General features: G+C 45.7%; 1 protein-coding gene across 1 annotated transcript in view; it reads left to right on the top strand.

The window, feature by feature from the left end:
• The window catches only part of adamts18 (ADAM metallopeptidase with thrombospondin type 1 motif, 18), a 249,863-nt gene that overhangs the window by 140,922 nt on the left and 94,601 nt on the right, over nt 1-14,340 (top strand). The window contains exons 10-11 of the mRNA XM_078210979.1: nt 9,345-9,440; nt 12,077-12,225. Of these exons, the coding sequence (XP_078067105.1) occupies nt 9,345-9,440; nt 12,077-12,225 (245 nt within the window). The remainder of the gene's footprint in view (nt 1-9,344; nt 9,441-12,076; nt 12,226-14,340) is intronic.

The raw sequence follows: 14,340 nt of genomic DNA, 5'->3' as shown, positions 1-14,340 counted from the left end.
TCTCACCTTCTCACTGCTCCATTATATTGTCCTGAGTGGGATTCAAACCCATGAACCACCTGGCTCAGTAGCGAGAGGCACACACTGCACCAAGCTGACACTGTTAGAATCACAACACCAGGTTAAAGTCCAGTAAGAAGTCTCACAACACCAGGTTAAAGTCCAACAGGTTTATTTGGTAGCACGAGCTTTCGGAGTGCTGCTCCTTCATCAGGTGCGTAGAGAAGTAGGTTTCACAAACACAGCATATATAGACAAAGACACAATTGAAAGATGATGCATTCCAACCATTATCTTGCAATTGTGTCTTTGTCTATATATGCTGTGTTTGTGAACCCACCTCTCCACTCACTTGATGAAGGGACAGCACTCCGAAAGCTCGTGCTCCCAAATCCTGTTGGACTTTAACCTGGTGTTGTGAGACTACTTACTGTGCCCACCCCAGTCCAACGCCGGCAACTCCACATCAGGTTAAAGTCCAACAAGTTTATTTGGTATCACGAGCTTTTGGAGCGCTGCCCATTCACCTGATGAAGGAGCAGAGGTTCGAAGGCTCATGATACCAAATAAACCTGTTGGACTTTAACCTGGTGTTGTGAGACTTCTTACTGTGTTTACCCCAGTCCAATGCCGGCATCTCCACATCACTGTTAGAATCTGCCTTGACCTCAGTAAATGTGGTGATGGTGCAGGACACGGCCCTCAGGAATCCTTTGCGTTTCCATTCAAGGCGGTTACGGTGCGTGGGAACCTTGTCTCACCCAGAGCCAAGCTGAAAGTGCAAAGTCAGCCTCCTTTTTTTTTGTTGCTTTTAACAGACTTCTTCAGGCAGTTCACACAGCTGATTAGGTTCCAGCAATGTCATATGACCACAGTAAGTTTAATGAGCAGTGCAAGCATATGGGTTTCATGGTGTGAATTGAATGGATTTTTTTTTGAGCACTGATTGCCCAGTGAGATAGGCTTTGAAAGAATGACTTTTCAAACTGTGCCATTGTTGCCAGTTTTAATGAGGAACGCTGTCAGATGTGGCGCAGTGCCAGCTCCTGGTTTGGATCTAAACCACGGGGTTTATTAAAGCATCGCTGTATCCAAAGGTTGTGAACAGATTAATTTTCTCTTCTGCAATAAAAGCGTTAGGTTTGTAAATATGAAGGCAAGATATTGCCAGTCCCTTTTCGACTGAAAGAAAGGAAACAAAGAATTTGCTTGTACTTCGATAGCAACTTGTTAATCCCCTCCCAAAGTGCTTCACAGCCAATGGAGTGCTTTTAGAAGTGCAGTCACTGTTGTAACGCCCGCAAACATCGCAGCCAGCTTGGACACAGTAAGATCCCACCAACAGCCACATGGTAATGACCAGAATGTCTGTTCTGGTGCTGCGGATTGGACAAATATTGGCCAGGCCAGATAGAAGCTCTCCTCTGTTCTTCAACTTAGTGCGGTGGCAACTTATATGCCTACCTGAGAGGGCAGACATGGTCCTACATAGAACCACAGAAATGTTATGGCACAGAAGGAGGCCCTTCAGCCCATGCCAACCTGAGGACATCCAGGTGCCCTATCTAATACCACCTTCATGCACCCGGCCCATAGCCCTGTAGCTTACAGCACTTAAGGTGCAGATCCAAGAACATATTAAAAGAGTTTAGGGTCTCTGCCTCCACCACCAACTCGGACAGTGAATTCTAGTCACCCTCTGCATAAAGGTTTCCTCCTCATGTTCCCTCTACACTAACTGCCACTTATCTTGAATCTATTTTATTTATTAGTGTCACAAGTAGACTTACATTAGTATTGCAATGAAGTTACTGTGAAAATCCTCCAGTCGCCACACTCTGGCACCTGTTTGGGTATTCTGAGGGAGAGTTTAGCATGGTCAATGCACCTAACTAGCACGTCTTTCGGACTGTGGGAGGAAACCGGAGCACCCGGCAGAAACCCACGTAGACACGGGGAGAACATGCAAACTCCGCACAGACGGTGACCCAATCCGGGAATCGAACCCAGGTCCCAGGCACTTTGAGGCAGCAGTGCTAACCGCGGTGTCTCCGTGCTGCCCTAGTCAATGTCCCCTGATTCTAGAATTCTCTGTCAAGGGAAACAATTTTATCCTGTCAACTCTACCTCTACCCTTCATAATTTTGGACACTTCAATCAAGTCACCCCTCAGCCTTCTTTGTTCCAAGGAAAATAACCCCAACCTATCCAATCTCTGCTCATAGCTACAATTTCTTAGCCCTGGCAACATTCTTGTGCTTTATCAATGAAAATCTTTTGTTTTGCTTGTCCCCCTTTGTTTGGAAAAGCATGCAGGGACAAGTAAGTTCATTGGCAGCAAGTGTTGGGTTAAGTCAGAATATAGGTTGTGATTTGAGGATGATTACGAAAGGGTAATTTGGAAATATTCCCCTCGCTCCCCATTGTGGTTATTTTCACTGTATTCCTCCCAATCACTTGCTCTTTTGTAATGTATATATATTTATAAGCAAAGTGGTATTTTTTTTATTCATTCATGGGTCATGGGCATCGCTGGCTGCCCAGCATTTATTGCCCATCCCTAGTTGCCCTTGGAGGGCAGCTGAGAGTCGACCACATTGCTGTGGCTCTGGAGTCACATGTAGGTCAGATCAGGTAAAGACGGTAGATTTCCTTCCCTAAAGGGCATTAATGAACCAGATGGGTTTTTCCGACAATTGACAATGGTTTCATGGTCATCAGTAGATTCTTAATTCCACATATTTCTTATTGAATTCAAATTCCACCATCTGCCGTGGCCTAGTGGTATTATCGCGAAACAATTAATCAGAAAGTCAGCTAATGTTCTGGGGACATGTGTTCGAATTCCATCATGGCAGCTAGGCAATAAATGCTGGCCAGCCAGCGACGCCCTTGCCCCACAAATGAATAAGGATTCGAATCCGGGTCCCCAGAACATTAGCTGAGTTTCTGGATTAATGGTCTACCGATTATACCACTAGACCATCACCACCTCCCAACGTCTATATGTTATCGCAATATGAATAGATATCTCAAAAGATTCACAGCAAGTTTTTCAGAATTTAAACTTGAAAAGGATTACGAAGAAATACCATCCCATAAATCTAGAGGATATAGATAGGCTGGAACATTGGGCGGAGAAATGGCAGATGGAATTTAATTCAGATAAATGCGAAGTGATGCATTTCGGTAGATCTAATGTAAGGGGGAGCTATACAATAAATGGCAGAACCATCAGGAGTATAGACACACAGAGGGACCTGGGACTACAAGTCCACAGATCCTTAAAGGTGGCAGCACAGGTGGAGAGGGTGGTCAAGAAGGCATATGGCATGCTTGCCTTTATTGGACGGGGCATAGAATATAAAAGTTGGCATATGATGTTGCAGCTGTATAGAACGTTGGTTAGGCCACATTTGGAATGCTGCATCCAGTTCTGGTCGCCACACTACCAGATGGACGTGGAGGCTTTGGAGAGAGTACAGAAAAGGTTTACCAGGATGTTGCCTGGTATGGAGGGTCTTAGCTATGAGGAGAGATTGGGTAAACTGGGGTTGTTCTCCCTGGAAAGACGGAGGATGAGGGGCGACCTAATAGAGGTGTATAAAATTATGAAGGGCATAGATAGGGTGAACAGTAGGAAGCTTTTTCCCAGGTCGGAGGTGACGAACACAAGGGGTCACGGGTTCAAGGTGAGGGGGGCAAGGTTCAACACAGATGTCAGGGGGGACGTATTTTACACAGAGGGTGGTGGGGGCCTGGAATGCACTGCCAAGCAAGGTGATTGAGGCGGACACGCTGGGATCGTTTAAGACTTATCTAGATAGCCACATGAACAGACTGGGAATAGAGGGATACAAACGAATGGTCTAGTTGGGCACATGAGCGGCGCAGGCTTGGAGGGCCGAAGGGCCTGTTCCTGTGCTGTATTGTTCTTTGTTCTTTGTTCATTGGCCTTTAACCGATTGGCAGATGTGAGATGTTTCATTTTCCTTGCAACTTATACTATTATTAGCTCCAAATGAATTTGTTTCTGAAATATTAAACTGCTATTTTAGTTAAGTACTTTAAATAAAAAGAGTTAATTCCTGTTTAACTTGCTTCTCTTCTTTCCCGTTCTGTTTGTTCTATCTTTAAGTTTGTCACCTTGAGTTTATTTCTGCCTAATATGTCATAATTTATTAAAGTTAAAGTTAAATTATTAGTCACAAGTAAGTAAATTATTCGTCACAAGTAACACGGCAATGAAGTTACTGTGGAATTCCCCTAGTCGCTACACACCGGCATCTGTTCAGGTCAATGCAACCTAACCAGCACGTCTTTCAGACTGTGGGAGGAAACTGGAACAACCGAAGGAAACCCACGCAGACACGGGGAAAACGTGCAGACTTCGCACAGACAGTGACCCAAACCAGGAATCGAACCCGGGACCCTAGCGCTATGAGGCAGCAGTGCAAACCACTGTGTTACCGCGCTGCCCTTAATTTCCAACTTGCTTTTTAAAAATTAATTATTGACCTGAACTTGGGTATTACAGGGGATGAATTATAAGTTTGCGGATCGCACAAGGTTCCGAAATACAGTAAACAGTGAGGGAAATAATAACAGACACTCAGAGGATGCAGAGAGCTTGGTGAACTGGATCAGAACATAGCAGATAAAATTTAATGCAGTAAAGTGGAAAGTTAGGCATTTTGGAAAGAGTAATTATCAGTGGTAATCTAAACCACATGGTACAAGGGATGAAGAGAGACCTGGCGATTTGCATATGCCAGTCATTGAAGGTACCAGGACAAGTTAATAAACCTGTTGTTAAAAAAGCCTCTGGCATCCTGAGTTTTCCAAGAAGAGGCATGCGTTGGAATTCTAACGCCCCGCCCGCCGCAAAATCAGAGTGGGCGAGGGGCGGACAATGGAATTGTCCGTTGACCTCAGATGGGATTTTCCAGTCTCAGATCGAGCGAGGCTGGAAAATCCTGCCCATGGAGTTCAAAGGCAAAGTGATGGTAAGCCTTTCTAAATTGCTAGTTAGATATCAGCTAGAGTGTGTGTACAATTCTGGTACAACAGTTTAAGAAAGTGCCTTTTTAAATATTTGTGCATGAACATGGGCATTGCTGGCTAGGCCAGCATTTATGGTTTATCCCTAATTGCACTTGAGAAGGTGATAGTGAGCTGTCTTCTTGAACCGCTGAAGCCCATGTGGTGTAGATGCATCCACAGTGCAGGTAGGGAGGAAATTCCAGAATTTTGACCCAGCAACAGTGAAAGGACGGTAATATATTTCCAAGTCAGGATGTTGAGTGGCTTGGAGAGGAGCCTCCAGGTGCTGGTGTTCCCAGGTATCTGTTGCCTTTGACCTTCTAGATGACAGTGATAGCGTGTTTGGAAGGTGCTGTCGAAGGAGCCTTGGGGAGTTGCTGCAGTGCATCTTGTAGATAGTACATGTTGCTGCCACAAGTGAATGTTTGTCGCAGCGTTTGCTTTTTGCTTTTAAATGTCTTCTCACAGTCAGAACATTTGAAAGGTGTCTGATCAGTGTGAACATACTGGTGTGGGTTGCTTCATGCTAGATGGTGTCAAGCCTCTTGAGTGTTGTTGGACAGGCACTCTGAGAGAATGCAGAGGAGATTTACAGAATGGCACCAGGACATGAAGGAATTCAGTTCTGTCGGAGACTCTGTAGATTCTGTTTCCCTCAGTACAGAGAAGATTCAGGGGAGATTTAATGGAGATGTTCAAAATTATAAGCGAGCTTGATCGAGTAGTTGGGGAGCAACTGGCAATGTCAGTATCCAGAGGACACAGATTAAAGTATTGGTAAAAAAAGCAGGGGGAAAAATGAGGCGAATTTTTTACACAGTGAATTGTTATTATGTGGAATGCACTTCCTGTTAGGGTGGGAGAAGTAGAATTAATGGTAATTTTCAATTGGCAATTGGATATGTATGAAAAGGAAATATTTTCAGGGCTGTGAGGGAAGAGCAGGAGTGGCACTAATTAGGTCGTTCTTTCGATCAAACAGCACAGGCAATCTGGATCGAATGGCAGCCAGCGATTCCATGGGGGCAGTTTTTCCTGAGGGGAGCAGGTGGGGTGGTGAGGAGACTGGGAGAGGGTGAGGTACCCAGAAAATTTTCTTGGGTCCACCCCTGGAATCAGTAACTTCAATTGTAGTCTAATTCACGGGTGAGTGTGAGGCGGGGGTCTGGGCTAGATGCCTGTTTTACACTCGGATTTTTATGGACTTGCATTTTAATCGAAAGCAAAATAAGACAGGTGTAAAGAGAAGTCGTCCCCAACTCGAGCCTGTCCTGTTCTTGGGAGACGTTGTAAATTAGGCAGGCTGGTTTCAAATTACACTCCCCCCCACCCCCCCCCCCCCCCCGCCCATCCCTGCTAAATTCCATTGAATTGCCAGCGGGAATCGTGGGAACTTCAGCTGAGTTTCCAACCCAACCTGGGCCTCAGTTGCGATTGAATTGAGGCTTCCAAGTCCCAACAGAGATCCATTGAAACCACAATGAGCCAAGCTTGGATGACAAAAAATCCTGGTTACTTAAATATTCTTGTAAATAGGAGAACATTTTACTCACTCTAATACAGTGGCTACCGGTAGGGTTAATGTTGAGGGGCCATGGAAGGGTGGTTTCTCCAGGGGTTAATGTGAGGGGGGGGGTTCATGTAGCTGGTGAATGTATGTGACTGTGGGCTGCTTCCTAATTGCTAACGGATGCGCAGAGATATAGCTAGAAAAGACTTATTCACCTTTGATTTCTGTGTTTGCACCTCTTTTGTGGCAAAAAATGTAGCGTTAGCATTATGAGAATGCTGAGGGTTCCCCGATGTTCTTGTGAGGTCAACCCCTATCCGTGACTCAAAAATGGTTGGGGAAAACCTGGACTACTTCATAGGATGCCAGATACAGATTCAGGAGTGTCTTTCAAAAGGGAATTGGATAAGTAGTTGAAGGGCAAAAAAACTCAGGGATAATGTTGAAAGAGCGCCAGAGAGGGACGAACCGGATTGTCCATCGAAAGAGCCAATGAGGGTCCATGGCAGGTGACTCTTTGGCGACTGGGGGATTTTCACAGTAACTCCTTTGAAGTGTTAATGTAAGCCTACTTGTGACACGAATAGATAAACTTTTATCTGTGTTTCCGAAAAGCTGAAATAGAACGCAAAATCTCTCCAATCAGCCCTTTGATGATCCGGAGTAGATGAAAAGCCCAACCCAAATCGGTACGTTTGTTCAGTGATGCCCTTGGAGCAGTGGCTAACTGCATCGTATCTTGAAAATAATCACTTTCAGTACAGTTCAAATCAAATTTGTCTGCTCAAGAAGCCTAATGTTTACCAACATTATCGCCACATGGGCTGCTGTTATTGGTGCTCAGATCTCCCATATCTCATTTACAACAAAAAGGCAATTGTTCTGAATGCAATGAAGTCATTGACTTGTCCTTGTGAATATATAGAAGGACGCTGAATCATGGCGCTGGGATAGGAACCAGTGATTATAATTGGGTTCTTTTGTCAGTTCAATCATTGAACTCTGGAAGACATTTAGAATTGTGATTCCAGAGCAGACAGTGACCTCATCCAAGGGACCATTTTTTCCTCTCCGTCCCTGTCAGATCACTCTCCTTTGGTCCCCTCCTGAAATGATTTGATTACTTGCCTCCTCTCTGGTGTTGGTCACCCTCTTATCTTGTAAAATGCCTGTTCGTGATACACAGGTTTTGCCGATTAGTACTGGGGTCGTTGATTAATCATCAACAGCAGACGATTTGGAAACATGGTGGCACAGTGGTTTGCACTGCTGCTTCACAGCGCCAGGTTCCCGGGTTCAATTCCAGCCTAGGGTCACTGCCTCCGGTTTCGTCCCTTTCCAAAAATGCGCAGGTTTGGTGATGCTAAATTGCCCCTTAGTGTCAGGAATATTAACAGGGTAAATACTTGGGGCTACAGGGATAGGGCCTGGGTGGGATTGTTGTCGGTGCAGACTCAATGGGCCGAATGGCCTCCTTCAAGAACTGGAGTGAGATTTGAATACAGAGTTTCTGGTGCACGTAGCGATGCTAACCACTGTGTCCCAAGACCTCCACAGTGCGGCCAAAAATCCCAAAACAATTTCTGTGAGACGTAAACGAGATGCCGGATGGAGAGAAATCAAGAAGTTGTGGTAAATTATCCGGCACTTCCCACCGTCAGAATCATTGCGGGCAGGACAGTAAAATTTGATGGACCATTGAAAGGTCCATTGACCGAAGCCTGCAATTTCTGGTATTGGGGCAGGTGTTTGGAAAATCCCACCTAATTTCTAACGACGATGTTACCACCATTCTCAGAACACTCCAAATCTAGAGAAATACTTTGTAATTGCATCACTATTAATCTGTTCTTGTAATCTACTGATTGTAGTTTAAGTTTTAAGTTTATTTATGAGTGTCGCAAGTAGGCATATGGGCGGCACAGTGGCACAGTGGCTAGCACTGCTGCCTCACAGTGCCAGGGACCCGGGTTCAATTCCCGGCTTGGGCCACTGCCTGTGCGGAGTTTGCATGTTCTCCCTGTGTCTGCGTGGGTTTCTTCCGCGTGCTCCGGTTTCCTCCCACAGTCTGAAAGACCTGCTGGTTCGGTGCATTGACCCGAACAGGCGCCGGGAGTGTGACAACTAGGGGGATTTCACAGTAACTTCATTGCAGTGTTAATGTCAGCCTTACTTGTGATCAATACATAAACTTTGCTTTACTTTACATTAACACTGCAATGAAGTTACTGTGAAAATCCCCGAGTTGCCACACCCCGGCGCCTGTTTGGGTAGCACTGAGGGACAATGCACCTAACCAGCACGTCTTTCAGACGTTGGGGGGAAGAATGTTAGTCAAGACACAGAGAGAGAATCTAAAGCTATTACACTGAAATGTAAGGCAAAAAGTCAAAATGGTGGCACCTGTAACAGTGCAGTAACCCTGTGAAACGTCAGCCTCCGTTACAGGCTGAAATGTGGCTTAAATCCACAATCTTCTGACTGGGCAGTAAGAATTCTATCAATTGAACCAAACTGACAGAGAATTGTGATGTAATTTCTTTATGAACGGCTGAACTAGTCCAGCCTGGTGCAAATAATCTTCCTCAGCTAGATCTGTCTCGTGCACTCAGCTTCTCAATTTGGAACAAATGCCATTCCTAAACATTTGACCATTTAAGAGGGGAGGGGTCAAGATGGAGGTGGTGGGGGTGGGGAGGTATGAGGAGGACATCTCTGCTGTTGTGGTGAGGGAGGAGAGAGGGTGTTCAATGGTGCTGAAGCCCATGTTTGTTTTTCTGTTTCACTGCAGGACATTTGCAAAGCGCTTTGGTGCCATAAGAGTGGCCACAGATGCGAGACAAAGTTTATGCCAGCGGCAGAGGGTACAGTCTGTGGACCTAACAAGGTGAGTGGGCATCAGATGGCACAGTCTGAACCACCACAACTGCTATCTTACGTCCAACGCTAGGTTAAGTCTTATGTTAATGGAGCATGTTCCGGTTTCCCGTACCTCTCATGACATCCTTGGCAGGGGTAAAAGTTTAAAGTTTATTAATTAGTCGCAAGTAGGCTTACATTCACATTGCAATGAAGTTACTGTGAAAATCCCCTAGTTGCCACACTCCGGCACCTGTTCAGGTGCACTGAGGGAGAATTTAGCATGGCCAATGCACCGAACCAGCATATCTTTGCACTGTGGGAGGAAACCGGAGCACCCGGAGGAAACCCACGCAGACACGGGGAGAATGTGCAAACTCCACACAGATAGTGACCCACGCTGGGAATTGAACCCGAGTCCCTGGTGCTGTGAGGCAGCAGTGCCCACTGTGCCACCATACCGCCCCATGGTCGGAGAGCAAAAACCAAAATGAAACTTCTCACCCATTCCAAATCATACTTCAGTGTTACCCCCATCCCCCCCTCGGGGGGGGCCTAAGGGCATAGTTTACCCTCACCCCATTATATTTCAGACCAGGAACGTCCTCTCGCTGCCTGATCCCTCATTTCTGTTGAGTTGACTGTTCTCCACCTGGTTTGACTTGCCCCAGGGCTCAATCTAGATGAACACCAGCTGTGCGTGCCAGGTGGCAGGTGGTTACGAGAGACTGGTAACATGGGCCAAGAACTCACCTTAGTTTAACAACTCATTGGCCAAACTCCAGCGTGAGTCACTGCCTTCAGGAGAGAAGGAAAGAAACTTGCGGTTGGTTTAAGTATCTATTTAAAAAGAAAAAAGAACTTGTCTATATTCCTAGTCAAGTGTTCAGGTGATGCCCCTAAGGCTCATATTAACATCTTGAACCGATGGGATTATTCCCGATGCTCGGTATTCTGTGTGGAGCGTGTAGTCGTAGACTGAGAGGAAATATTAAATGATAAATTGCACGGTGCATTACTCCTCCTGAGTCAAGGCACAAGATGAATTTTGGCACCCCTTCAAGCTGCAGCTCTTACTGTTAATTATACCGTATCTCTATCTTCCTCGACAATTGGACCGCAAAATACATCACATGATTATAATTTAGGTGCAACAGGGGGTCTCCAGAATCAGGAATAAACATCCATGGTCAGTGCCAATGTGATCATCTCAGCTGGTATCAATCAGTTAATGCCCCCTTATTATGTCAAGTGTTAATCCTCTTAGCAGAGGTCAGAAATGATAGAGCGAAATATTAACGACAAAAGTAATTGTTCATGCAAGTTGCTGCCTCCAGCTCTGCTGGACAGTCTAGCTTTCGAATTAAAGTGCTGGTCTGTATAAACCAAGATTGAGAGATACTCAGTAAGCAAATTTCTTTGCTGTCTATTCTGCAGAGAGATGTTACTTCAACGCCATTGCTGTAAGGCACTGAGGCATTAGTAAACAAACCATGTAGGTGACCGGGACATAGAGAGCTTGAGTTGGGATTGTTTTACAGTCAGCTGAGCCATTGATTTGAGAGAAGACTCCTGTTTTTGAATCCGCATAGTGACTAGTCCCCAAACTGAGGTCAGACATTTGATCACCAAAAGCAATTTAAAGTTTATTTATTAGTGTCACAAGTAAGGCTTACATTAACACTGCAATGAAGTTATTGTGAAAAACCCCCAGTCGCCACACTCCGGCAACTGTTTGGGTACATCGAGGGAGAATTTAGCATGGCCAATCCCCCTAACCAGCACGTCTTTCAGACTGCGGGAGGAAACCAGAGCACCCGCAGGAAACCCATGTAGACTCATAGAAAAAAAGAAAACAGGTACAGAAGTAGGCCATTCGGCCCATCGAACCTGCACCACCATTCAATATGATCATGGCTGATCATGCACTTTCAGTATCCCACTCCTGCTTTCTCTCCATTCCCCTTGATCCCTTTAACCACAAGGGCCATGTTCAGCTCCCTCTTGAACATATCGAACAAACTGGCCCCAACAGCTTTCTGTGGTAGAGAATTCCACAGGTTCACAACTCCCTGAGTGAAGAAGTTCTTCCTCATCTCAGTTCTGAATGGCTTACCCCTTATTCTTAGACTTTGACCCCTAGTTCTGGACTTCCCCGACATCGGGAACATTCTTCCTGCATCTAGCCTGTCCAATCCCGTCAGGATTTTGTATGTTTCTATGAGATCCCCTCTCATTGTTCTAATTTCCAGTGAGTACAAACCCAGTCAATCCAGTCTCTCTTCATATGTCAGTCCTGCTATTCCAGGGAGAACATGCAGACTCCGCACAGTGACCCAAGCCAGGAGTCGAACCTGGTCCCTGGTGCTGTGATGCAGCAGTGCTAACCACTGTGCCACCGTGCCACCCACAACTCTGCACATTCCGATCTTGACTTCTTCCCTGCAGGGAAATGCAGAACTTCTGGCTTGGAGAAAAGATCTGGGACTCTTTAACTTTGGCCAGGATAGAATCTGGCTACCCCAGATTCTTGACAAAGCACCAACTTTCTTTTCATCCTGGCTGCTTGGAACTTTGCATCTCCAGGTGTTTGTGAGCTATTATGAAATTTTAGCATTAGCAAGTCATCACGGGCTCAACCTTCTAAATCTTTTATCATCGCAGTGGTGCCGACGAGGTCAGTGCTTGAAGTATGGAGACGACGGACCCAAGCCCATCAATGGTCAGTGGTCCAACTGGTCAGAGTGGTCGGAGTGCTCGCGGACCTGCGATAGTGGAGTGAACTACAGGGAAAGACACTGCAACAGTCCAAAGTAAGGAAAATTGGCACCTTCTCTTTTAGTGCAGTTAGTTCCTAGTACCTTGATTGCTCCCAATGCCCTCACTATTATTGCTGTGTCTGATATTGTACTCTTTCAGTTTGAACCAATTGACTCCAGGAGCCATATTCAACTGGTCATGGTTTATTTTTCATTCATTCATGGGACATGGGCATCGCTGGCTGGCCAGCATTTATTGCCCATCCCTAGTTGCCCTTAGAAAGCAGCTGAGAGTCAATCACATTGCTGTGGCTCTAGGGTCACATGTAGGCCAGATTGGGTAAGAACGGCAGATTTCCTTCCCTAAAGGACATCAGTGAACCAAATGGGTTTTTCTGACAACCAACAATGGTTTCATGGTCATCAGTAGATTCTTAATTCCAGATTTTTTTTTATTGAATTCAAACTCCACCATTTGCCATGGCGGGATTCGAACCTGGGTCCCCAGAACATTAGCTGAGTTTTTGGATTAATAGTCTAGCGATAATCACAGTGGTTAGCACTGCTGCTTCACAGCTCCAGGGACCTGGGTTCGATTCCCAGCTTGGGTCACTGTCTGTGTGGAGTTTGCACATTCTCCTTGTGTCTGCGTGGGTTTCCTCCGGGTGCTCCGGTTTCCTCCCATTGTCCAAAGATGTGCGCGTTAGGTTGATTGGCCATGCTAAAGTTGCCCCTTAGTGTCCGTAGGTTGGAGGGATTAGTGGGTAAATATGTAGGGATATGGGGTAGGGCCTGGGTGGGATTGTGGTCGGTGCAGACTCGATGGGCCAAATGGCCTCTTTCTGCACTGTAGGGATTCTATGATTCTATGATAATACCACTAGGCGATCGCCTCCCCGTTAGGGTTGGGGTTGGGGGGGGTGAGGAGCGGTACACCAGAAATTAGGTTTTGCTGTGTTGCAATCACCCAGCGTTGCACTTTGCACTGTTATGGATTGGCAAATGTTTCGGGAGCACACCGCATTGGCACCAACACACAGTGCCATTTGATTCCGCCTTCAGTGGTATAGGGTGTGTATTTGAGCATGTGCATGTGTTTTCATATAAACATTAATCAGTGAACATAGAAAAGCCAGCTTTACTTTAATTAAAAAGAAAATAAAGTTGCCAAATTGGCAAAATGCAGGAATTCTTTGAGAATTCTTGGGGGCAAACACACCCTTAGCAACAGTGCAGATATAATTCCAGGTGATTTCAAAGCTGGAGTGTTTCCTGGGCAACTTCTTGTCCGCAGAGAGCAATTGTGTAATACAATTATTACAGATATCATTGACCTCTGCATTCGTGGGTTACGTTAAAGGAATGGTTCGCAACATGATAGAGTTCGCTAAATCTTACAGGGCAGAAGAGGCCCTTTGGCCCATCAAGTCCGCACCGACACATTAGAAACACCTGAACTCCCACCTAATCCCATTTACCAGCACTTGGCCCATAGCCCTGAATGTTAGGACGTGCCAAGTGCTCATCCAGATAATTTTTAAAGGATATGAGGCATCCCGCCTCCACCACCCTCCCAGGCAGCACATTCCAGACCATCACCACCCTCTGGGTAAAATCTTTTTCCCTCACTTTCCCCCTAAACCTCCTGACCCTCGCCTATGTTCTCTCGTGACTGACCCTTCAACTAATGGGACAGCTGCTCCCTATCCACTCTGTCCATGTCCCCCATAATCTTGAACACCTCGATCAGGTTGTCCCTCAATCCTCTCTGCTCCAACGAAAACAGCCCAAGCTTACGCAACCTCTCTTCATAACTTAAATGTTCCATCCCAGGCAGCATCCTGGTGAATCTCCTCTGCACCCATCTCCAGTGGTACTGTGTTTTCAGTCGCGGTTCAGTGAAGAAAGGTAATTCTTTCCGGGGTTTGCGGTCAATATTCTTCCCTCACCCACAGCTGCCAAAACTGGTTATTTTGTGTTTCCATTTCCATTTTGTGTTTGTTGTGCATAATTTGACACCACGTTTCCAACATTGCAACATTGTTCATTTCAAGAATGTACTTCATTGGCGATAACTATAGTTTAGGCCGATACTCTCTGGAATTTAGAAGAATGAGGGGAGATCAAATTGAGGTATACAAGATGATAAAAGATAGGGATAAAGTAGAC

This window comes from Mustelus asterias, chromosome 4 (assembly GCF_964213995.1).
Source record: "Mustelus asterias chromosome 4, sMusAst1.hap1.1, whole genome shotgun sequence".
NCBI lineage: Eukaryota > Metazoa > Chordata > Chondrichthyes > Carcharhiniformes > Triakidae > Mustelus > Mustelus asterias.
This window is presented reverse-complemented; position numbering and strand designations above follow the sequence as displayed.